This window comes from Anoplolepis gracilipes, chromosome 13 (assembly GCF_047496725.1).
Source record: "Anoplolepis gracilipes chromosome 13, ASM4749672v1, whole genome shotgun sequence".
Lineage (NCBI taxonomy): Eukaryota > Metazoa > Arthropoda > Insecta > Hymenoptera > Formicidae > Anoplolepis > Anoplolepis gracilipes.
In genome coordinates this window covers 5,811,478-5,837,778 of record NC_132982.1, presented here as the reverse complement: position 1 = coordinate 5,837,778, position 26,301 = coordinate 5,811,478, and the positions used below count along the sequence as shown (strand labels likewise).

The following is a 26,301-nucleotide window of genomic DNA, read 5'->3' as shown; positions in this document are numbered from 1 at the left end:
TACCTCTATTATTGTCATGATCATTGTATAAAAAGCAGAGACATTCTGCTACCTTTAATAAATGAGAGTATACATTAATAAGATATAATATTAGGGTAAGAAAAACTCAGAAATTCTTTACATATCTTATAGACAAATAAAAGAGATCGTGACTGTCCCTGCAAATAAACCTTATTCTTATGCAGAGAAAGAGAGAAAAAGAGATAGAAATAATCTATTTTATTTTATAAAGCGACAATTATCTTATAGTGCTCCTTTGATAATTACAAAGTAATAAAATTCGCAAATATCGTGGATGTATCTCGTACTAAAAAAATGTGAACTTTGCTGGCTCGAAATTATGAGTTAGTCTACGATTTGCTGCTATAAGTGTTGCAAAGCAGGTTACAAATCGATTCTTTCGATTGTATTTTTTTCCGTTACAAATGGTAGTTAAAGAAAATTCTCATTTTAATGTATTTTATATAATATTTTATAAAATATAATATATTAACTATAACAATAAGTAAAATACAGTAACAGTAAAGAATGCTTAGTATAATTAAAAGCAGCAAATTATATATTTGTACATTTGTGCTGCCATGGAACTGTAACTATCATATTTAACTTAAGACTTTCCTCATTTTACTTTTTACCTTTTACAGTTTACATTTTACTTTCTTCATCATTATTTTTAAGATACAAAATAGATGTCATTTTTTCTTTACATTTAACAGAAAGTTTTCTTTACTAATATTGTATTTTTATTTTGAATAATTGCAATACTTCTATATATGAATTTACACATCTTTGTAAAAAATAGGCAAGAATATTGAAAATCTCATATGCTATATAAAATAGTCCACGCATTTAATTTAAAATGATATTTAAATTTACAATAATAACAAATGAGAAAATAAAGATTAGTATTGTTATAAAGATGACGTAATTTTATTATTCAGCTAGTTTAAAATATTACATTACATAAAGATATTAATTATTAAAATATTCCGGATTTTATACTGCATTAATGTAGAATATGATTTTTCATGCTTCGCGCGCGTATGATGACGTTTATATCTTCTTACTAGGATCATATAATTCATCTATCAATCTATATAATTTAATCATTAATTTAAAATTGTAAATATTATATTAATTATTATTTGTTACTATATTACTTTTTACTGAGATAAAAAAAATGCAAATTTTAATAAAAGAAAATAAAAGTTTATCTATATATTATTTATAACATTATATAAATAATCTTTAGTTATCATATTACAGAACGCATAGCATTGCTTTCTTTTTTCTTTATTTCATTCTTAATAATAGAAGTGCGATAGAATATGATTGATTTAAAACCTAAAAATTTTAGAAAATTATACAAAAATTATCTCAAAAGACTAGTAATAAAACATTATATTCATATTATACAGCAAAAATAAATATCTTACCGCCATGAACGAAGGCAAAGACAAACTAAATTTTTCAAATGTTGAAAGTTTTAATTCCAAATTACCAGCCATTATCACTAATATGAATGTACGTTTTATGGATATATCAAATCGATACCAGTTCTCATGAAATGCTTTGTCCGTTACTTCCATACTCTACACAAAATAACAGTGCACAATATACTTTATAATTATAAGACATTTCGAGTTAAAATCAATTATGTTTAGATAATTTTATGTTCGTACAACTTGAGAGCAATTATAAAATGATTTTATTGTAATTTTTATTAAGTACGGATCATTGTATGGAAAAATGTAAAATTTTCCGCAATTTAGAAATTATTTTCTAAACTCATAATAAGTATACATGTATTACAAGAAATTTTACCGCCTCTACTAATTTCTGGACGGAAGAACACAATATGTAAAATTGCAATATCGCGCCAGATCCGTACATAAAGACCATAAATCCTTCGAGGACAGATGTTGATATCTAAAGTTTCACGAAGACACATCGCTGCTATACTATAATATATTTGATGATAATTGCGAGAATAATTCGATAATATTTATTATGTCATTGTATCTGTAAAATTGAGACAGCATTTCTAAAATAACTAGTGTCAAAAATTTTTACTCTCACCTTAGTCAGCATAATACCAATAAAACAAAATCGAAAAACATTGTTTATGTATATCAACGAGAAGTTTAGAGATAACAATTTCTTCAGCATTAATATTATGCTGAAACAGAGAAACACAATTTGTGTACATAATATTGCATAAAAATCAAAATACAGTAAATTATATTGCAGATGAAAAATAGATGTGTGTTTTGGAAAATTCTTCAAGATAGTTTGTAATTTTACTAATAACGTTTAAGAAATGCACTTACCATGTGACAGAGTTATAATGCCGACATAAAATTTTGATCTCCTTCTTTGTGAAGAAATCTATATTGTTAGAATGATTCTCTTGGAAACTGCCATTATTACACTGCGGATCATCGTCTCGAAATATCGATACAAGTCTTAAAGAGACGTATTGATACTGTGCTGTTATCAACGCTACCAGATATGTCATATACACGTCCACGCCGACTTTTCTAAAAAAAACGTACATGTTGCTGATCAATAATATTATACTGCCCAGCAAAAAAATATCAGTAGAGAATGGCTCCTTGGAAAAGATGACCGGTATCTTGTAATCTTCATAAAAGAAAGTATTCTTCTCCATGGCTAACGGAAGAGACGTGCAGCAAAACAGAAAGACAGACAGCGAACCACCTGCCAGATAAAGTCTGAATGGGATCTCCATGGGCTTTAGATTTGTCATGACAATTCTCTTCATGTCTTTATCTTCAACGCGCAGAACGTCGTTAAATTTCCGTATCAATTCTTGTACCAATCCTCTCTGCGCGTGAATTCGTGCAACTATAAAGATTCCTTCTACGCTGACAATTAGACTGAGTAAGCCATCATTTAATGCTTTCTCTACTGATACGCAAAAGCAGCCGCAGATTAACGACCCCATGTATACCAATGCGAGTAACCATACAAAGACGCTGTAGATCTTCCAGATTATCGGAAACGATGAATTGGCAGTCATCGGTAATAAATTGCCTGATAGCAGATTTAGCCAGATATTGAAAGAATTCATTTTTTGAAAATCCATGTTCAAAGTCGATCTTTACGGTAAATAAATGTTGTTCTAGAAGAGAAAGACATAGTATTGTTGCTTAATTGACCGATTCTATTCTTTTGTAGGTGTAAAATTTTACTATGTGTTGAATAAGATTTATACATATACTAATTGTGGTTGTTTTTTTACAATTTTATTAATATTGATTGTATAGATGCTTGTATTACTTTAATAATAATTAAAGCCAGTTTGCAATCAATCAAATTCAGTTAATAATGTTTGTTTCAAAATTTTACAAATAAAACAAATTTGAAATTTACTTAGTTTCAATTGTTCTTAATATATATGTTCTATGAAAGAGCCACTTTTAGCACTATATTCTTGAGGAAAATATTAGACACTATATAAGCACTTACTTTTGTTTCACGTTTCTAGCGATATGCCCTTCTCTGATCAAAAGAATATGTAAGGCATTTTATATCAGTATTTAAAAGTTACTAATATATCTTCAACAATTTATTAGTTGACGTGCGTGAATTCTTCTGTGTTGTATTAATATACAGCAATTTGCAGCATTAGAAATCGTTGTAATTACCTGTACTCGTTGTAATTACAAACATATGTTCTATATTCATCGAATGCATCGCGGATGAATCATTAACAATTACGAATAGCTGATAAGCCAGAAATACTCTACACTATGCATATGAATATAAGGACTTTTGTGTGAAACAACAAATGACATGATAATTAATGAATGTGATAATTATTGAAGAAAACAGGTTTTTACGCGACCGTCAACTTGCTTGTAATTATTATCAAGGTGATATAAAGTAGCAATTATCTTATGGTGCAATCCTCTTCCTCTTGTGACCCTCTTCCATGTCAGAACTGCAAAATCCGAAAAGCGTTCAAAACTTGTTGCTATCTGATACATGCTACATCGCTAGAAAGACTTTATATTGATCTGGAATAAATTACTATAAAGTGTTTCAGTAGGTTAATCTATAAAATATTTAAATATTCAATCTTTATATGCCGCAAGCTGATTACTAATGTAAGTTATTATACATTTAGTTCGTTACTATTTGATATTCTATTAATGATAAATTTTCAAATACATTTATTTATTAAAGACACACATTTATATATTTTTGCATTAAAAGAATAACAGTTATTAATTAAAAATATATAATTATTATTTAAGATTTGAATTATAAGAATATATTCTTGAACACATTTGTTTTAGATCGTCATTAATAGTTAGAATATTTATTGCTTATAATTTTTTCATTACAATGAAAACTATATACATATAGTATATTACTAGTATTATTACTTATATTTTGTGACTTATTGTTAGTAATTACTTTTAATGTATTGTATTTTATAACATATCGTTTTTACTCTGCAACAATTAATATATATGTATTTTAGATAAATGTAAAATTGATTTTAAATATTTTAACTTTTTTACATATATTTTGTTTGTAGAATAACAGTCTTTCTCATACACTGATTGTATATAAAATCTACACAGAATTCATCACTTTTCAATTAGTTCTTAACAGTATAAGTGTGATCGAATATGATTAATTTAAGATCTAGAATAATATTTAAAAATATACAATAAATAATTTAAAATACTAACAAAAAATTAGAATAATAATACAGTTATAACCTCACTGCTATGAATGAAGACAGAGACAAATTGTATTATTCAAACGTGGAGAGAATTATTAACATTACATCATAAACATAAATGTTCATTTTACAAAAGATACAAATTGACATTATCCTTCATGAACATTATATTGATGGAATAACTGCTACTCATTGTCAGTATTTTAATAATATATGAAACAATTGTATATATCTAATTTAATAATTGTATACATCTTCATTTAATTGTATATATGTTGCAAACTTATTTTTAACACAAGTTATTATATATAATTACAATTACTACAATATTTAACGTTTTACTAATAATAAATTTTTAAAATCATAAAAGAGTAATAATTTTAGGTTGTTATATATTAAAAATAATTAATAATAATTGAAATTATATATAATTGTTATTTAATGTAAGATAAAATTCAAGAATAAACTCTACTACAAATTCAATATTTTACCTTGTCATAAACAGTTAAAATTTATTGTTTGTAAAATGTATTGTTATCTCACAATCAGTTAAAATTTTTTGTTAAAGTAAAATATATATATTAAACTATATACTTACTTCATGTAAAATCTATAAAGTAACATCTTCTTTTTTAATTAGTTTTTATTAATAAAAGCGCAATAGAGTATGATTGATTTAAGATCTAGAATATTATTCAATAATAATTAAAATAGAAGAAAATAAAAATACGAATAATAATAAAAATAATAACAAAATATTTTACAATATAGGATATATATAATACAAAAACTCACCACCATAAATGAGGGCAGAGACAGATTGTATTTTTCAAACGTTGAAAGTTTAAGATCTAAATTATTAGCCATTATCATAAACATGAATGTCCGTTTTATAGAAGTTCCAAATTGATACCATTTTTTATGAAAGGCCTCATCTGTTATTTCAATACTCTAAATTATATAGATAATGGTAATATGTATAATAATATTTTTTTAAATATACATATGTATATATATTTGTGTGTGTATATGAATGGTATGTACATTAAATTAAATATTTACCGCATCTAATAATTGTTGTACACAAGAACATATTATATAGAGTTGCACTATTCCTCCAGATGCGTACATAGCGATCAAGGAACCTTCCAATAAAGTTGTTGATGGAATCTAAAATTTGAAAAAGACATAAAAAGTTGTGATATAATTGATAACATACTACAGTTAATAATATTTTGCGATAAGATATATCAGATATATATAATTTTTATGTCGTCAAAAATTTCTAAATTATCTGACTTAAAAATTTTTACTCACTGAACATAACATGATAGCGATACCACAAAACCGAAGAACGCTGATAATATATATTAGACTAAAATTCAAAGATAGCAGCTTTCTTAACATTAACGTTATGCTAAAACAAAATTCTCAAAATATCATCAAATTATATATTATATTAAATAAAAAAAAATAAAACTAAAATCTTTTATTAAATGTCAATTACAATAATAAATATATCTAATTAAATATTACAGTAAAATATTTCAAATTTATTTTGCTTATGCAATTTAATTATTTAAGTGCATTTTTTTATTAATTATAAAACATCATGAAAAGATTTTATTAAGTCAAAAGATTTTAAGAAATAAAATATCTGATTGTATTGACATCAAATTTTCAACTAATAAATTTACCGAATAACCGCGTTATGGTGCCGACATAAAGATTTCATCTCTTCTTCTACAGAATAATTTGTTTTAGAATAATTTTCCTTTTGGTCGGAATTATTGTTATTAATATGTGAAATTTTATCGTGAAATATCATCGAGAGTTTTAAAGCGATGTATTTATATTGTGCCGTTGTTAACAGTATCAGATTTATCATGTAACTATCCACGCTGACTTTTTTTGTAAAAATGTACATGCTGCTGGTCATTATGACAACACTTCCAATCACAAAAATACCGGTCGAGAACGGTTCTTTGGTGTAGGCAATCGGCATTCTGAAATCCACGTAGAAAAAGGTATCTTTTCGTAAGATTAAGAAAAATGGTACGCCACTCCATATAATTATGGATACCATGCCGGCCATCCAGTAAAATCTAAAAGGAATCCTCATCGGTTCCAGCGTTCCCACTACCGCGCTTTTCATCATCTCGTCCTGTATGCATAAAAGGTTATTCAATTTCTGGATCAATTGTTGCATTAATCCCCTACGCGCGTGAATTTGTACGACCAGGAAGACCACTTCTATTGTGACCACAATAGCGACCGAACCATCTTTTAGAGCTTTTTCTCTCGGCACGAACATGCACCCAGGAATTATTATACATGTTTGAACTAGTTCAAGCAACCACACTAGAAAGCTGTACATCTTCCATAATACGGGAAACGATGAATTTTTAGCAGTCATTGGCAAAAGATTACCTGAGATCATGTTTAGTAGTACATTTAAAGGATTAACATTTTGAACATCCATGAGCTTGATATCGTCTTTTGGCGTGATAAGTTTTATCTATATGAAATAAAAGACATAATAATAACTGAGATTTTGACCAGATCGGTCTCTTCTTTCTTAAAAAGTATGTATTTTTACTATATATTAAATAAAACATTAACGATCATTTATTTGGCCATTTCTCAAAATTTTATTTGTACTTTTGAGTATGTTTTTCATGTATAATCAACGAGCTTGTAATTAATGAATTAGCAATATATTTTTCTAATCTAAAGTTTTCAAAAATAAAGATAGGTTGCTTCTTTAATTTCAATCATAACACCCGTTCTACAAAAAAAATTACTTCAGCATTATATTTTAAATAAAAACCATATAGACACCGTATACACATTTACCTTTTACCGCTTTAACGTTTTTATGTTGATGCTCACACGCTCTTTTCTATCAAAGTGTACAATAAAGCCAAAGTTATTGCTATACGTTCAGCAATTTAATATTTCTTTCAATTTTTTTCTCCTTTATCATCATTATACGATAATATACAATAAAATATAAATGTTATACTCTTTTCATTTGAACTAGAGATATTTGTCCTATTATTACTGTTAAGAATACATCGGAGGCGAATCATTTATAGTCGCATCACAATTCTCTTGATAAATTAGAAAGACTTTATGTATATAGGAATAAAAGAAAGTATGTGAAAAAGAAAAAACAAATCTTATAATAGATAGTAATTTATTGCAGAAAACTGCACTTTATTTTTAATAAAAAACAAATGCAACTATCAATTTATTTGTGATTATCTTATAAAGCTATAATACGTTCCTATAAAGCTACAATATAATTATCTTATGGTATATGGCTGCCACCCTCATGTGCAATCCAATAGATGCGCAAAACTTACTAATATAATGTATAACGCATGATATATCGATAAGAAAACTTTATACGCACATGGAATAACTACTGCTCAGTAAATTAATAGAATATATGAAATATTTAATTATATATATCTGCATATATGTCGCACGCTTACTTTTAACACAAGTTATTAATTAAAATTACTATTTGGTGTTTTGCTAATGATAAATGTCCAGAACCATAAAATTCAATATGTTATGTTGTCGTAAACAAATAGGATTTATTGCTTTTCAATTTTTCGTTACAATAAAATTTATATTGAACTAACTTGTTTCCTTACACTTGTTTTCACATATTTTTTTATAATTGTCTATTTTATCGTACTATTTATTAACACTATCTGTAGAAAAAGAAATTATAAATTTTAGATTAAAAAAAGTATGTTTCATAAAAAATAAATTTTGATATAACGGGTGATCATTTAAATTGTGTTGAAAATAAATAGCTAATATTTTGCGACAAGTAGGTCAACAAAATAAATGTAACGCCAATTTGTAAAAAAAATTTGTAAATTTTATTACTGTCAATACGAAAAAAATATATAACATTTTAATAATTCAAATACATATTATAAAAAAAGAGAAAAATTTTTTTGTACGCATGAACTATGTTGAAGCATGTTTCTAAATATTATTAATCAAATCCGCACAAGACTGCAATTATTTACAAACTTTGAAATACAAGTAAAAAAAAATAAATAAATATTTTATTTTTATTAAAATTTTTTTTATTTGAAAAAAAATTCTTTTATATTTTTATTTATTTTTATCTTGTTTTTTATTTTAAAAACACATAAAATCTTAGATATTTAACGTAATATGTCAATGTGTAAAGATTATGGTGTGATTCCAGAAAGAAAGAGAGTAAAAAATATCGAAAACAACTTTTGAGTGCGCTCTTTCAAACTTTTTTACATCAATATTTGCAACGGAATTTACAATACTCCTCAGTATAGATTTTTTTTTTGTATTGTAGAATTTTGTCTGTATTGTAGAAGCACTTTTCCTTCGATGTGTAACGTGTTCCTCTTGATACTTGTACAAAGGCAAATAACCGAAATCGAAAAAAGGAAATACCGTTTTCTTTCAACACAATTTACACGATCACCCTTATTCTATTCCTTATAATAAAATATATACTTACTGTGTAAAATCTATAAAGTAACATCTTCTTTTTCAATTAGTTTTTAATAATAGAAGTGCGATAGAGTATGACTGATTCAAGATCTAGAATATTATTCAAGAATAATTAAAATAAAAGAAAATGAAAATGATAATAGGATATTTTATGAGATACATAAAACTACTTACCACCATGAATGAGGCCAGAGAGAGATTATATTTTTCAAACGTTGAAAGTTTAAGGTCTAAATTATTAGCCATTATCAAAAATACGAACATTTGTTTTATAGAAGCTCCAAATTTATACCATTTCTCGTGAAAAGTTTGATCCGTTATTTCAATACTCTAAATTAAATAAAGAAAAACACACACACACACACACACACACACACACGCATATATATATATATATGTAACATTTTTTTATTAATAATTCATTTTTTTTACTTATTTTGCGTTGTATAATATTTAATATCTATATGTGAACATATGCATTACTGTAATTACCGCATCTAATAGTTGTTGCACACAAGAACACAATATGTAAAGCTGTACTACTCCACCGCATGCGTACATAATGATCACGAACGTTTCCAACAACGTCGTTGATGGAATCTGAAGTTTCATCAAGATACGAAGAATCATGAACGATGATACTATAATTAATAATTTACGATAAAGTGCACTAGCATTATATTGCTTAGTTATAATATATGTATAAACATACATATTTAGCAAAAATATTATTTAAATATTCAGATTATTAATTATTAATTACGTCTAAATTATTTAATGTCAAAAATTACTCACTGAAATCATCATAATAGCTATGCAACAAAACCGAAAAACACTGATAATATATATTAGACTAAAATTCAAAGATAACAATTTTCTTAGCAAAAACGATATGCTAAAACAGAATCCACAAAATATATTATCACATTACATATTATATTAAAAATTAAAATCAAAATATTGTATTAAATTTTAATTATTATATAATTTCAATTATAAAAATAAACCTCACAATTATAATAATAAATTGATCTTAATATAAATATTACAAAGAAACATTTCAAATTTATTTTATTTATAAAATTTAATAAATTAAATGATTTTTTTTATAATGAACTAGAAGTCATTATAAAATTTTCATTAAATCAAAAAGTTTCGACACAAAAGTATCTGATTGTATAGACAACTTTCAGCTAATAAACTTACTGAATAACCATGTTATGATGCTGACATAAAGATTTCATCTGTTTTTCTACATAATAATTTTTAGAATAATGCTTTTGATTAGCACTATTGTAATTCATCTGTGAAATTTTATCTTGAAATATCATCGAGAGTTTTAAAGCAATATATTTATATTGTGCCGTCATTAACAATATCAGATTCATCATATAGCTATCCACGCTGACTTTTTTTGTAAAAATGTACATACTGCTTGTCATTACGACAAAACTTCCCAACATAAAAATAATGGATGTGAATGGCTCTTTGGAAAACACCACCGGCATTCTATAATCCACGTAGAAAAAGTCACTTTTTTGAAAGACTAACGTAAACGGTACACTACTCCATATAATTATGGACATTACGCCGGCTGTCCAGTAAAATTTAAACAGAATCTCTTTTGACTTTATTGTGTCCATTACTATGTTCCTCATAATTTCGTCATCTATGTGCAAAATATCATTCAATTTTTCAATCAATTGTTGCACCAATTCTTTACGCGCGTGAATTTGTACGACCAAGAAGACCACTTCTATTGTGACCACAATACCAATCAGACCGTCTTTTAATGCTTTTTCTTTTGGCACATGAAAGCATCCATAAGTTAGCACAAACATTTGAACTATTTCGAGCAACCATACTAGAATACTGTATACTTTCCAGAATATGGGAAACGACGAATCGTCAGCAGTCATCGGTAATAAATTACCTGAGACTATGTTTAACCGAACATTCAAAGAATTCACATTTTGTATGTCCATGGACTTTTTCATAGTATTCTTTTTTAAAACTAATAAGTATTTTTCTGTAAAACAGAATAATTAATTTTATTCTATAAAATATAACAATTGAGGCTTCGACTAATTGTATCTACTTTTTCGTGTTTATGTGTTTTTATTACATACATATTAAATAAGTAAAACTGTACTAAATGTGACTATTTCTTTAACAAAAGTACTTCTTGTAACATGTGTTAATGCAGTGTATAAGCGTTATTTTTAGTAATATTTATGTAATATTACGTAATATTACGATCTCAACACACTTATAATTAATATAAATAAGAAACATTTATTCTTCATAAAACTTTTGAAAGTAAAGAGAAGTTTTCTTAATTTCAATTTTTTATAACATTTACTTTCAGAATTATATTTTAAATAAAATCATACAAACAGTTTATACATAATATATACACTTACTTCTACTTTCACGTTTCTTTATCGATGTTTACGCTGCGAGAAGAAAGAAAGTACAACAAAAAAAGCCCAAACAATATTTGAATGTTATTGCTATACCACAATTTATTATTCTCCTTTAATGTCTTCTTTTTCATCAATGCACTATTGGCTATTATTATGCGACGACATATACAAAACAGGAAAATGCTTTTAGCATTTTAATAATTAACAATTGCTTTATGATCACTGCTTGAATGTGAGTAAATTTTTTATTTTAATGGGGTTTGAGTATCTTACACGTTAAGAAATTTATTGAAAAATAATAATTTGTAATTATAGATGTCTATCTATTGCAGACAATTTTTACATTCAGTACAGAAATAAACGCGATTGTAAATGTTTGCTTGTTATTACTATTCGAAGTTAATAATTATCTTATAGGGTTTCTCTCTCCGCAATTGTAAGATACAAAGGACGCTGAAAACTTACTGCTGACTATACATTATATCAACTGGTATTAATGTGAAATATACTGAAAGAAGTATTTCAGTAGGTCAATCTATTTCTAAAAGAAGAAGATATTTAATGTCTAATAATTTCTTTAATTCTCTCTTCATATTTTGCAGACGAATTCTTAACGTATGTTACATTTAGTTAATTGATATTATTAATATTCTATTAATAATAAATGTTTAGAAGTATTAAAGGAACAAGTTTTATATTTTTACATATTAAAATTTATATATATTATAAGTAACAGCTATTAATTTAATTAAAAATTAAAAGCTATATGTATAATTTTATATAAGATTTGAATTAGAAAAGAAAATGTATTTTGTTGAATATATACATACATTTTATGTTGTCATGAATAATTAGAATATTTATTGCTTACAATCTTTTCATCGTAATGAAATATATACATATATTAGTAGTATATTACTAATGCTATTTGATACTTACATTTTGTGATTTAATAACTAGTTTTAATATATTGAATTTTTTATTATACTTTTTAAGATATTGTTTCTACTAAGAAACAATTATTATATACCTACATGCATTTTAGAAAAATGTAAAATTAATTTTTACTATCTTAATTTTTCCATTTATTTTGTATTTTTTTTAATAGAATGAAGGATCACACTTATAAACTGTGTATAAAATTTTTACAACAAATTCATCATTTTTTAATTCTATTTTTAATCATTTTTCATTAATATTTTTTAAATTAATATTCTTAATAAGTGCAATTGAATATGATTGATATAAAATTGATTTGATATGAGTGAAAATAGAGTAAATATAATTAATATAAAATTATTATTATAATATTATAATATTATTATAAATAAAATTATTAACACTATTATAAAGATAAATGTTTATTTTTAAGAACATCTCAATTTACATTATCCCTTATGAACATTATATTGATATAAAATAATTACTACTCATTGTCAGTATTTTAATAAGTCGATATATGAAATGTTTAATAACTTACATATCATCGTTTAATTGTATATGTTGCAAACTTACTTTAACACAAATTATTATAAATAATTACAATTACTATTGATGTTGTTTTGCTAATAATAAATTTTCAGAATCATAAAAGAGTAAAAATTTTACGTTGTTATATATTTAAAAAAATTAATAATAATTAAAATTATTTATAATTGTTACGTAATGTAAGATAAAATTCAAGAATAAACTCTATTACAAATTCAATATTTTATGTTGTCATGAACAGTTAAAATTTATTGTTTTTCTCACAATCAGTTAAAATTTTTTATTAATATAAAATCTACATATTAAACTATATACTTACTCTGTGTAAAATCTATAAAGTAACATCTTCTTTTTCAATTAGTTTTTATTAATAGAAGCGCGATAGAGTATGATTGATTTAAGATCTAGAATATTATTCAAGAACAATTAAGAAAATAAAAATACAAATATTAATAAAAAGAATAATAGAATATTTTACAATATAGGATATATACATAACACAAAGACTTACCACCATAAATGAGGGCAGAGATAGATTGTATTTTTCAAACATTGAAAGTTTAAGATCTAAATTATTAGCCATTATCATAAACATGAATGTTCGTTTTATAGAAGTTCCAAATTGATACCATTTTTTATGAAAGGCCTCATCCGTTATTTCAATGCTCTAAATAAAATAGATGATAGTAATATGTATAATAATATACTTTGTATCATATATATATATATATATATATATATATATATATATATATGTGTGTGTGTGTGTGAAAAATATGTACACTGAACTAAATATTTACCGCATCTAATAACTGTTGTACACAAGAACATATTATATAGAGTTGCACTATTCCTCCAGATGCGTACATAGCGATCAAAGATCCTTCCAACAAAGTTGTTGATGGAATCTAAAATTTGGAGAAGATGCAAAGATTGTGATTTAATTGGTAACACACAATATTTTGCGGTAAAATACATCAGCAATTATTGTTTTTATATCGCCAAAAATTTCTAAATTATCTGACTTAAAAATTTTTACTCACTGAACATAACATGATAGCGATACCGCAAAACCGAAGAACGCTGATAATATATATTAGACTGAAATTCAAAGATAGCAGCTTTCTTAACATTAACGTAATGCTAAAACAAAATTCTCGAAATATTATCAAATTACAAATTATATTATATTGTATAAAAAATAAAATTAAAATCTTGTATTAAATGTCAATTGCAATAATAAATATATCCAATTAAATATTACAGTAAAATATTTTAAATTTACTTTGTTTATTCAATTTAATTATTTAAGTGCATTTTTTGTTATTAATTAGAAAATATCATGAAAAAATTTATACTAAGTAAAATGGTTTCAAAAAATAAATTATCTGATTATATTGACATAAAATTTGTTGCTAATAAATTTACCGAACAACCGCGTTATGATGCCGACATAAAGATTTCATCTCTTCTTCTACAGAATAATTTGCTTTAGAATAATTTTCCTTTTGGTCGGAATTATTGTTATTAATATGTGAAATTTTATCGTGAAATATCATCGAGAGTTTTAAAGCGATGTATTTATATTGTGCTGTTGTTAACAATATCAGATTTATCATGTAACTATCCACGCTGACTTTTTTTGTAAAAATGTACGTGCTGCTGATCATTAGGACAAAACATCCAATCACAAAAATACCGGTCGAGAACGGTTCTTTGGTGTAGGCAATCGGCATTCTGAAATCCACGTAGAAAAAGGTATCTCTTCGAAAGATTAACATAATCGGTAGGCCACTCCATATAATTATAGATGCTATGCCGGCCATCCAGTAAAATCTAAGAGGAATTTTTATCGGTTCCAGCGTTGTCACTATCGCGTTTTTCATCATCTCATTATCCATACATAAAAGGTTATTCAATTTCTGGATCAATTGCTGCATTAATCCCTTACGCGCGTGAATTTGTACGACCAGAAAAATTACTTCTATTGTTACCACAATAGCGACCAAACCATCTTTTAGAGCTTTTTCTCTCGGCACGAACATACACCCAGGAATTATTATAACTGTTTGAAATAATGCAAGCAACCACACTAGAAAGCTGTACATCTTCCATAATATAGGAAACGAAGTTTTAGCAGTCATTGGTAAAAGATTACCTGAGATCATGTTTAGTTGTACATTTAAAGAATTGACTTTTTGAATATCCATGAGCTTGATGTCGTCCTTTGGCGTGATAAGTTTTATCTATATGAAATGGAAAACATAATAATAATAAGAATTGAGATTTCGATCAACTACACGTTCTTATAAATATATATTTTTTTATATATCAAATAAAACATTAATGACTATTTCCTAAGATTTTATTTATACCTTTCAGTATGTTCTTCATATACTATCAACGCGCTGGCAATTAATGAATTAGCAATGTTTTTTTTAATCTAAAGTTTTCAAAAATAAAGAAAGACTACTTCTTTAATTTCAATCATAATCCGGTTCACAAAAGAGTTTTAGCATTATATTTTATAATAAATAAAAAATGGACACTGTGTATGTACCGTATACACTTTCCTTTTATTGCTTTACGCTTTTATACTGATGCACACATTTTTATACGATACTTTTCTATTAAAGTGTACAGTCAAGACATAGGTATTGCTATAAGTTTAGCAATTAAAGATAATTCGTTCTAAATAAATTAAATTAATATAAATTCTTCCCATCTTTCAATATGCTCTATCATTATAATATGACAATATAAAATATAAATAGCATGCTCTTTTCATTTGAACTATAGATATTTTCCTTATTATTACTGCTAGAATACATCGCGGGTAAACCATATATAGTCACATTATAATTCTTTTGATAAATTAGAAAGATTTTGTGTATTAGAACACGAATAAAAAAGAATATATGAAAAAGGAAAAACAAATGTTGTGATAGACAATTATTTATTCTAGAAAATTGCACTAAATTCGGTATAAAAAATAAATGCAATTATAAATTTATTTGTGATTATCTTATAAAGCTGTAATACGTTCCTATAAAGCTACAATGTAATTATTGTATCTTATAGCTGCGACCCTCACCGGCAATCCAATAGACGCACAACTTACTAATGTCTAATGCTAGATATATCGATAAGAAAACTTCATATTCACATGTGGAATAACTAGGTACCACTCACTGTTTCAGTATGTTAATATAATATATAAAATGTTTAATAATTGTATGTATCTTCATATATGTTGCAAGCTTATTTTTAACACAAGTTATTAATTAAAATTACTATTTGATGTTTTGCTAATGATAAATCTTCAAAAGCGTAATAAAAATTTTATATTTTTGTATATTATATTACAAATAATTAATATTAATTTAAAATATATAAAACTTATTTATAATTTAATAATATTATTGCATATGCTTATAATTAATTTAAACTTCAAATTTGAAAACTAAAATGTTTTATATAAAATTAAAATTCTTAATATATATAACTCTGATTTTATTAATGTGTGATTTTTGGCAAAAAAAATCTTACTAAAAAACTGCGTTGATACTAATATAAAGAGCTTATCTTTTTCCCCACGCAAAAAATTGTTTTAAGGCTAATGCTCCTTTCCATTAAAATTTTCATTTAAATTTATTTTTAATATTATCTTACTTTTTGTGTCATTATTTATTACAGAAGTACGTGAAATCCAGCAGTCTTTGTGGAAAACTATAATATTTGGAATGGATTTGTTCGTCATTAGAATATGTCGATCAAGTGTAAAACAGTGTTAAAACAGCTTCATTTTTATGAGCAAATTGATTCTGATAACATCTGGAAAATTATAAGTCAGCAGCTAACTCAGAATAAAAAATAATATAGGTATGTAATAACAATGTTTATTACTTAATAACTATTGCATATAAGGACACAGTATATTACACTATTTCATATTTTTATAAAATGCACATATAATTCAAAAATTCTTTCAACAAAGTCGTTAATGATAACTAAAGTGTGACGAAAATATTTTATATATATTTAGAAGATAATGTATAATATTTCCATAAGGATTAAAAGTTTTTATTAGTTATTCTGACTTATTTATTATTCCTATTTATAAAATAAGTTTTCTTTTCTTTTAATAATTTATTTTCACGTCGCTTATATCGTTAATAAGAAATTCTTTTGATAAATTAAAAAAAAGTTTACATTTATTAAAAAATTTATGTCAGAATTAAAAACGATTGTATGTGTATGTACAGTTAATTTTTCATTTCTTTTTTTTTTATTAAATTTTTTTAAAGAAAATTTTTATGTACACGTATGAAAATAAATAAAAGCGGCAAAATATTTTAAACCATTTTTGGTAAATACATTAGAATGATAAAATTTTTATTTATTATATTTTAAACATTTTATGTTTTACTATGTATATGATACTATAATGATAAAAAAAACATTTTATTATCAACCCCATTTTTTGCGTTACTTATTGGCAAAAGCAACATGTCGCGAAAGATCTTTATCCATCAAATTCGATGCCGGAAGACATTTCAATTTCCTGTGACCTGCGATAAACATAATTTCATACGTTTTATCACTTTTTTTAATACGAATTTTATCCTCTCAATTTCACTACAACACAAGCTATAATAAACTTCATACATATTTTGTCATAAATGGTCGGTACTTTTATTGTTTTCCGTGCTATAGCTACAAAATTCTAATCTTTCACTAATTTTTAGTAAATTATTTTCAGCTACTCTGTTAAAATAAAAAAAATATTTCAACAATATAAATTAATTGTTCATTCTATTATTAAGTTAGATTTCTTCGAGTAATATAACAATAATAAATATAAATAATTAATATACTAAAAAAATAAATAATCCATACAGATAAGATGTTACATCGCTTTTTATTTCATTTTTAGAAATAGAAGAGAGACCGAATATGATTGATTTAAAATCTGTAAAAATGAATAATTTTTGAAAATAAAATATAATATGACCTTAAAATATAATATAAGAACAAAAAGAATATATAAACATCTTACCGCCATAAACGAAGGTAGAGAAAGATTGAAATTTTCAAACGTTGCAAGTTTGCATTCTAAATTATTAGCCATAATTATTAAAATAAACATGCGTTTTATCGATGGTTTGAGTAGATACCATTCTTCGTGAAATGCCTTATCTGTCATTTCCGTGCTCTATTTTTTATACAAAAAATTAATTTATGTAAAAATAATTATTAATCACAATCTGCAGTTTGCAAAGTTGTTCATTGTTTTGTCTAGCTTTCTTAAATTCAAAAATATTATTTTATATTATAGTTATTTTATATTGTAGTTATTTTGTATAGAATGAAAGTGTTGTTATGATAAAGGATGTTATGATAAACGTACTATAAAAATACATAATTGGGAAATCTTGCATTAATTTATAAAGTTCTATGTTATATTAATTAAATAAAAAAAAGAAAAGTATTATAATAAACTTACCGCGTCTAATAATTGTTGCACGCAAGAACACAAGATAAAAAGTTGTACCACTGCTCCTGACGCGTACATACTGATCGAAATTCCTTCCCAAAATGTTGTCGATGGTATCTGAAATTTTACGAAGACACCATGAGTAATAAATATTTGTTAAAATTCAATAGCATTGTGTGATTACTGCTTCGTAACATTCCGAAAATCTTTTTATAATTAATATTAATAATATTGTTAACAATATTAATATTACTTACCTTGCTTAGCATGATACCAATAAAGCAAAATCGAAAAACACTGTTCATGTAAATTAAACTGAAGTTTAAAGACAACATTTTTTTTAGCAACGAAGTTATACTAAAAAAAATATAATATATATATTTAAAACATTATGAAACAATGCACTGAGAAATTAATTCAAAAATAAACACAATTAATAAACTTAGAAATTAACTCATAAACACACATATAAAACTTGAAAACTTTCATTCAAATAAGTAACCTATTTGTATCAGTATTAATTTATCGTGCTTTTATAATTATTACGTTATATTCAGAAAAAAAGTTAGAAAAGTAGTTGATTCAATTTTATAATATTTACTGAATCACCATGTTGTGATGTCGACATAGTAAACTAATTTCCTTTTCTTTTCTTTGATTCGACCCAGAAAATTGTTCCTTGTTATCTTTATCATTTTCTTGAAATATCATTGCAATTTTCACCGCAATATATCGATACTGCGCCGTTGTCATCAACACCAGATGCACCATGTATACATCTACACCGACTTTTTTTAAAAACATATATACGGCGCTAATCATTAAGAATAGACTTCCCAGCAGGAAAATCTCAAGTGAGAATGGCTGTTTCGAGAAAGCAGCAGGTATCCTGTAATCTTCGTAGTAGAAAAAATTCTTTTCGAATATTAATACAAGCGGTATACAAGTCCACGCTATTATCGATGCCACGCCAGCCAACCAGTAAAAATTGAGCGGAGCCTCCACCGGTCTCAAAGTCGACGTCACAACGCTTTCCATGGTCTCGTCGGCAGTGTGCAAAATGTCATTCAATTTTCGAATTAAATGATTTGCCACATCCTTACAAATATGAATTCGCATAATCAAGAAAGCCATTTCTATGAAGACTACGAAGCAAATCATGCCGTCCTTCAGAACCTTCTCCGTTGATACATACATGCAACCTGGAATTAATACAACACCTATGATCAATTCGATCATCCACACAAAGACGCTATATGCCTTCCATAATAATGGAAAAGATGAATCGTAGCTGGTCATCGGTAATAAGTTGCCCGATAACAAGTTCAATCGGATATTTAGAGGATTCACGCTCTGGAAGTTCATGACTGTTTTAGTGTCATCAATCGAAATCGATGTCCCTCTGCATTTGTGTTTTTCCCATTTTGAAATGCTTGCGTGAATATATTCTCTTTTTCTGATCAAAAGAATATACGTGACTTTCTTTTTGAATTCCTATTAATATTCTTGCATTGTCGCGATATTTTCCGCTCTCTTCATTTTAATTATCCCCATTTATTCTGTAATTATTGTATATAAAGAAGATTATATAATAAAATATGTAGAGAAATTCCGGACAAAGACTGAAGATTTTCAGTCTTCTATCATGTAGAAAAAAATGTATAAATTGACAAATAAGTGCTACAGTATAAAGAAATAAAGATAAAAATATATATTTTATTACGTTTATCACAGAGATGAGTAAAATCATAAAGTTTCTTGCAACTATAGATTACATACCTTATGAAGTAATAATTATCTTATAGTATTTTGTCCACTGTACGTGCATCGCGAAACTTTGGAACTGCGAAAGGCTGCAATATTAAATGTCATTGCACACGTGCTTCAAAGAACGGCGAAATCATTTACTGTAGGATAAATTTAGGTATAAAATATATTAAGTAAAATATATTAAGTCCGAGTTTACTTTTCGATATTTCAGTGAAATTAATACTACTTTCCATAAAATATTTTATTCATTAATTATGTATTCTAAATTTAAAACAAAATGACAATATATAAAAAAATGCCATTATCAAAGATAAGATTTTACTTCTTTAAAGCATATTATCTTCCATTTTCAAATGTTCTTGACAGAAAGGGATGTGAAAGCATCTAAACACCTTTATAATTATTTTTGCAGTAAAGTAGCAATTATCTTATGGCACTATGTTCCTTGTAGTCTCGAATTCAGAAACAATATTTAATATTGTATTTGATGCATTCTTAATCGAGTTACTAAAAATCGATGTTTGATCGGTTATACCTGGAATTGAAAAATGCCGATATTATGAAATAATACTTCAAAAAAATATGTATATACATATATATGTATACATAAAAATGTATTTTTAAATATTTTGTTTTCCAATCAATAATTGCAATAAATTTTTTTCATCATTGATAGATGTCTTACATATCCAGTGAGACATATAAAACTTTAAACTATTAACAATTTTAATTAATATTATTGAATTATTTTTGCTATTTTTAATTTCGTGTAATATTTATTTGTTGCAAAACATTATTTTATCAGCAGACTATTCAACAAACATATACATACATTAAAGTCTATTGTACCTTTTTACCTATTTTGTAATAATGGATTTTGCGAGAATGTTTTAATAAGTTGCAGGAATTATTACACATTCTTTTTCAACAACTAAAATATAATATCTCGCTTGTGCTTCGAAAGTTATTATTCGTCCTCTACGTCATCAGCTTCTTGCATATGTAAAAATGTCATCATAGCAATTATTTCCATGGCGGCAATAATGTTATCCTTCAACGCGTTTTCTTTCACTAAATATATATTTATTATATCACACAGAATGATTTTTAAATAAGTTCTTAACGTAAGTTTTTTAAATATATTTTAGTTAACTGAAAATTTATAAAACGTAGAAATATAATTTAATGGAAGTATAAAAAGAACTTTGGAGCATATAGGTTTAATTTTTTATTTTCTCTTGCTATATATGTACATATAATATCGTATAATTAATATTAACATTTTTAATTCAGTAATTAATATTTTAATAAAATTTTAAATATTTCTTATCTTCTCTCTTTGTTCTAAAACAAAAAGGAAGTATGTTAGATAGCAACATAAATAAGATAATTATACAATAATTATTCTGTTGTATAACGTATACAAGTATAGTAATTATAATATAATTATATGTATAATAAAATTCTATGACTTATATAATGTATATAAGTTACAATAATTTTACATGATTATATTATATAAGTAGCAATTTTAAAAATATAAAAGTTATATTGCATAATATATTTAAAATAAGTAAAAACGTACCTCATATAAATCTTTAGTTTGTTCTTAAAAATAAAAGAGCAAACGAGTACGATTGATTTAAAATCTAAAAAACATGTAAAAGAAATAAGTTAAAGCAATATTATTGGTAGTAAAATTAAAATTTAAATAATTATTATAAAATTAATAAAAATAATTAAACATATTTAATGTTTTCATAATATACATTTTATAAATCTTACTGTCATGAAAGAAGGAAGAGACAAATTAAATTTTTCAGATGTCGAAAGTTTGCATTCTAAATTGTTGGATATTATCATCATCATGAACATGTATTTCAGCGATGGTTTAAATTGATACCACTTTCCATGAAACGCTTTATCTGTCAATTCTGTACTCTAAATTTAAAACAAAATGACAATACATAAAAGAATAGTTATCAATCACAAGATTTTACTTTCTTAAAGAGAATATACATTATTGATATTTTCTATTTTTAATTTGTATTTTTACAAATAAAATAGCTTTTTTATATAAGATTATTTTAACTCCTAAATATTAAATTGCGTACAATAAAAGACTACAACTCTTTAATAAAACTTACCGCATCTAATAATTGATGAACGCACAAGCATAGAATATAAAGCTGTACTAATCCACCGCATATGTACATAATGACCATGACTGCTTCTAGGGGAGCCTTTGATAATATCTATATATTTAACACATTAATTATTAAAATGTACAATGTAACATATTGTTAAAAGTATTCACAATTTAATAATGTTAAATACTATTTATAGATTCTGCTCGTTTAAAAACATTTTTAAGATAATTAATAGTTATTAATTATTATACTGACCGCACTTATAAGCATGATGTCGAGAAAACAAAAAATAAAAACATTCGTCAAATATAATAAACTCATGTTTACAGATAATATTTTCTTTAGCATTAACGTCATTCTGAAAAATATTTAATAATTATATATGTATTATATTACTGTTATTATCACATTATTATCATTTATATATTATTTATATATTTATATTAGATTTATGTATATGTATGTAAAGTCATATAATGACATAAATATTCATAAATCATAATGACTTATAGATATTTATGTCTATCAAACGCTAAAGAATTACGCTTCAGTAATAATATAAACTAAGAAAGAATAATTTTAAGAGAATGTGAAACAGTAACAATTTGTAAAAAAATAGATTAGTAAACGTTTATTAATTACTTACTGAATCACAACATTATGATGTCGACATAACATTTTTATTTCTTTCTCTAACGAATCTGCAATATAGGTACCTTTTTTTTTAGACTCATTCTGTGAAGTGTCCTCGCAAAATAATACTGCAAGTTTTATCGCGATATAGCGATACTGCGCTGTTATCAGTAAAATTAAATTTATCATGTAGACGTCCAAAGCAACCTTCTTTATAAACATGTACACGCTGGCGATGGACGCAATCAAGTTTCCCAATAGGAAGATTTCTGTCGAGAATGGCTGTCTCGAAAGAACAATCGGTAGTCTATAATCCTCATAAAGAAAATGTTTCTTCTCTAAAACCAACAGGAAAGATAGAAGGCACCACACTATTATGGATCCAGTTCCTGCCATACAATAAAACTTGAGCGGAGTCTGTACCGGCTTTAAGGTCGATTTCACGATAATCTTCATGGTCTCGTCCTCCGTACACAGAGTGTCATTCAGTCTGTGTACTAGTTGACTTACAAGAAATCTATGCACATGCATTCGTCTGAGTAAGAAAATTACTTCTATAGTGACAACGATACCAACCGTTGCGTCTTTCAGAGCTTTATCTTTGGGCACGAACATGATACCAGGAATTATTGCGCTGGTTTGGATCACTTCAATCAGCCATATAACAGCGCTATATATTCTCCACACTGCAGGAAATAGAGAATCGTCGCTAGTCATCGGTAACAAATTGCCTGAGAGCATGTTTAACCGAACGTTTAGAGGATTTACGTTTTGAAAGTTCATGCTGATCCCTTCGTGATGCATACAAAGTACTGTGCAAAATACAGCTTGACAAAAGTTTGTCTTCAATATTTTTCTTTATGCTTTGCGTGTAATATACTGAAGAGTATTATTTTATTATTTAAACTAAAAGAATATTTAATTAAAAAGCAACAATTACTTTTAGCGTATAAATTTACTCAATTGTACATTTGTATTTATCTCCGTTTGATTTTTCCATTATTACACATAATCTTTTGTCAAAAGAATATACAGAGTGTACGGAATGGCAAAAGTTGATCATAAGCAATCATTAATCTTGAACAATACCTTATTTTTCTTGAATTTGTACTTATTCGTATAATTTGCATTATTATAAAATATACACAGCGACATTGTTCCTCATTTGTAAAAATTATTGATTTATGCTATAATAATAGTACATGATAAATCAATTTTCATTAATAAAACCTACTACCTTAATAAAAACTTTTACCTATATATTAGACTATATATTATAACGTAAAGAAATAAAAGAATTTATAAATAATTCTTTCTATACAATATGACAAGTTTAAGATGTGTCATATGATTCTTTTTATTCTTTTTACGAAGGGAATGGAGAAGACTATAAGCGTCTTTGTAATTATCCTTGCTTTATAAAGCAACGATTATCTTATGGCACTGCATTCTTCACTGTAGTCTCGCATTCGCAAAAGACACTGCAATATCTAATATTGTATTTGATCGCACTTTTGATCGAGATACTAAAAATTGATCAACATCAGTTACATCTAGAATTCAAAAGTGACAATATATATATATATATATATATATATATATATATATATATATATATATATATATTATTAAAAAGTATTTTGAAATATTTTATTTCGATCAATTGCAGTGAGTACTTTTCATCATTAATAGTAGATTTTAGTGTTAGACATGTAAAACTTTTAACTATTAACAATTGTAATTAATTTTATCAAATTAATTAATAATTTTGCTATTAATTGCTTACAATATTTATATTACAATATATTTTTATCAGCAAATTATTCAACAAACACACACACACACACACATATATATATATATATTGAAAGTTTATCTGTGATACTCTTATCTATTTTGCAAGAATATTTTAAAAAGTTTCAAGAATTATTACACATCTTTTTTAACAGCTAAAATATAATGCCTTGCCTGCATTTTGAAAGATATTATTCTTCTACATCATCAACTTCTTGGGTGTGTAACAATACGTCATCATGGCAACTTTATGATGATAAAGACGATGATGTTCTTTAATGATTTTTTTTTTAATATCAGAATAAACACAGGTATAATCGTCGTATAGGCTACTTCGAATAACAACGCACAATATCGCAAACTTTATACCGAATTCGGTAAAGTTTTCAACATTTTGCGTTGTTAATCGGTAATAAATGGAGTGAAAAATTATGTTTGTTTGATTATGTAAAATTGTATTTATATTAAAAGATTAAACTCTTGATATTTTTCATTTGCTTGCGGAAAATTAGAATTATTTTGATAATTGTTTACAAAGATCAATATTTATATTGTTATTAGCGATCATCTCATGTTTTGCCATTACTAATGTATTTTATAAATTAGGGAAGTACATGCATTTTTTATTATTATCTTGAAATAATTGGCCTATAACTGATTATTTTTAGCAATTTTACGTTAAATTTCTCATTTTATCTGGCTTTGATTAATATGTTCTATACAATTAGCATTTTCTGCCTTCTTTATCATAATTGTCAACTTGTTCTTGTATGATTATTTTACAGATGTATTGGAGCTTAAATATCATAAATATAATAGCATTTATAAATAAAACAATGAGACGGAGATTGTTTTATTAAAAAAAATATAAATATGAATAAATAAAATATCGTGATATTAAAAATTAAGATAAATATTTTGTATTTTGTTTATCGCAAGGATAAGTAGGATCACTGACTTTCTTATAACGATTCGTATTGCATGTTAAAATGATTATCTCATACTCTGTTGATCATGTATGTATATACATGTGCGTGCAGCTAAATTCTGAGTCATAAAGAAAACGTCTAATATACATACGTCTTAATTGGCAGAAAACTGGTTGTTTGATTTAGATTAAATTAATACATTATATATATTTATAATATTTTACAAAACCAACAGTTGCTTAATTATCTTGTAATATTATATTCAAAGTAAATTTTATTTTATTCCGTTATACTCGTTATTCATTAAAATAAATTTATATTAAAAAGTAAATTAAAAATGTAGATATGTAAAATGAAATAATATGATTGAAAT

At 25.5% G+C, this 26,301-nt stretch overlaps 6 protein-coding genes across 12 annotated transcripts; all 6 read right to left on the bottom strand.

Annotated features, from left to right (window-relative positions):
* Positions 1–1,260: 1,260 nt before the first annotated feature.
* On the bottom strand, positions 1,261–3,622 carry LOC140672297 (uncharacterized). 2 transcript variants are annotated; one of them, XM_072904326.1, is made up of 6 exons: positions 3,493–3,622; positions 2,331–3,145; positions 2,080–2,179; positions 1,825–1,929; positions 1,437–1,592; positions 1,261–1,344 (listed from the first exon to the last, which is right to left on the bottom strand). In XM_072904326.1, exons 2-6 carry the CDS (start codon positions 3,107–3,109, stop codon positions 1,294–1,296), a joined length of 1,191 nt encoding a protein of 396 aa, XP_072760427.1. In that variant the 5' UTR covers positions 3,110–3,145; positions 3,493–3,622; the 3' UTR covers positions 1,261–1,293. The 2 variants fall into 2 exon arrangements, with proteins under 2 accessions (XP_072760427.1, XP_072760428.1); XM_072904327.1 differs by lacking the exon at positions 3,493–3,622 and adding an exon at positions 3,397–3,461.
* Positions 3,623–5,348: 1,726 nt separating this feature from the next.
* On the bottom strand, positions 5,349–7,783 carry LOC140672292 (uncharacterized). 3 transcript variants are annotated; one of them, XR_012047876.1, is made up of 6 exons: positions 7,577–7,783; positions 6,418–7,238; positions 6,038–6,137; positions 5,783–5,890; positions 5,516–5,655; positions 5,349–5,403 (listed from the first exon to the last, which is right to left on the bottom strand). XR_012047876.1 is itself a non-coding variant. In XM_072904315.1 (6 exons), exons 2-6 carry the CDS (start codon positions 7,200–7,202, stop codon positions 5,353–5,355), a joined length of 1,200 nt encoding a protein of 399 aa, XP_072760416.1. In that variant the 5' UTR covers positions 7,203–7,238; positions 7,577–7,780. The 3 variants fall into 3 exon arrangements, 2 of the variants coding, with proteins under 2 accessions (XP_072760416.1, XP_072760417.1); XM_072904315.1 differs by having other exon boundaries at positions 5,353–5,403; positions 5,516–5,671; positions 7,577–7,780; XM_072904316.1 differs by lacking the exon at positions 7,577–7,783 and having other exon boundaries at positions 5,353–5,403; positions 5,516–5,671; positions 6,418–7,089; positions 7,151–7,217.
* Positions 7,784–8,414: 631 nt separating this feature from the next.
* On the bottom strand, positions 8,415–11,730 carry LOC140672291 (uncharacterized). Its single transcript, XM_072904314.1, has 7 exons — positions 11,665–11,730; positions 10,448–11,270; positions 10,037–10,136; positions 9,734–9,841; positions 9,416–9,571; positions 9,249–9,331; positions 8,415–8,445 (listed from the first exon to the last, which is right to left on the bottom strand). Exons 2-6 carry the CDS (start codon positions 11,236–11,238, stop codon positions 9,281–9,283), a joined length of 1,206 nt encoding a protein of 401 aa, XP_072760415.1. The 5' UTR covers positions 11,239–11,270; positions 11,665–11,730; the 3' UTR covers positions 8,415–8,445; positions 9,249–9,280.
* Positions 11,731–13,476: 1,746 nt separating this feature from the next.
* LOC140672295 (uncharacterized) lies at positions 13,477–15,762 on the bottom strand. 3 transcript variants are annotated; one of them, XM_072904324.1, is made up of 7 exons: positions 15,531–15,762; positions 15,314–15,401; positions 14,584–15,255; positions 14,199–14,298; positions 13,956–14,063; positions 13,667–13,822; positions 13,477–13,559 (listed from the first exon to the last, which is right to left on the bottom strand). In XM_072904324.1, exons 1-7 carry the CDS (start codon positions 15,547–15,549, stop codon positions 13,509–13,511), a joined length of 1,194 nt encoding a protein of 397 aa, XP_072760425.1. In that variant the 5' UTR covers positions 15,550–15,762; the 3' UTR covers positions 13,477–13,508. The 3 variants fall into 3 exon arrangements, with proteins under 3 accessions (XP_072760425.1, XP_072760426.1, XP_072760424.1); XM_072904325.1 differs by having other exon boundaries at positions 14,584–15,220; positions 15,531–15,760; XM_072904323.1 differs by having other exon boundaries at positions 14,584–15,401.
* A 2,287-nt stretch (positions 15,763–18,049) lies between these two features.
* On the bottom strand, positions 18,050–20,172 carry LOC140672298 (uncharacterized). Of its 2 annotated transcripts, XM_072904328.1 has the most exons (5): positions 19,254–20,172; positions 18,910–19,009; positions 18,662–18,769; positions 18,215–18,370; positions 18,050–18,127 (listed from the first exon to the last, which is right to left on the bottom strand). In XM_072904328.1, exons 1-5 carry the CDS (start codon positions 20,015–20,017, stop codon positions 18,077–18,079), a joined length of 1,179 nt encoding a protein of 392 aa, XP_072760429.1. In that variant the 5' UTR covers positions 20,018–20,172; the 3' UTR covers positions 18,050–18,076. The 2 variants fall into 2 exon arrangements, with proteins under 2 accessions (XP_072760429.1, XP_072760430.1); XM_072904329.1 differs by lacking the exon at positions 18,050–18,127 and having other exon boundaries at positions 18,221–18,370; positions 19,262–20,172.
* A 1,484-nt stretch (positions 20,173–21,656) lies between these two features.
* On the bottom strand, positions 21,657–24,298 carry LOC140672290 (uncharacterized). Its single transcript, XM_072904313.1, has 6 exons — positions 23,219–24,298; positions 22,828–22,930; positions 22,570–22,677; positions 22,208–22,363; positions 22,008–22,071; positions 21,657–21,766 (listed from the first exon to the last, which is right to left on the bottom strand). The coding sequence occupies exons 1-5, from the start codon at positions 24,007–24,009 to the stop codon at positions 22,021–22,023; spliced, it is 1,209 nt and encodes a 402-aa protein (XP_072760414.1). The 5' UTR covers positions 24,010–24,298; the 3' UTR covers positions 21,657–21,766; positions 22,008–22,020.
* Between the last annotated feature and the right edge of the window lie 2,003 nt (positions 24,299–26,301).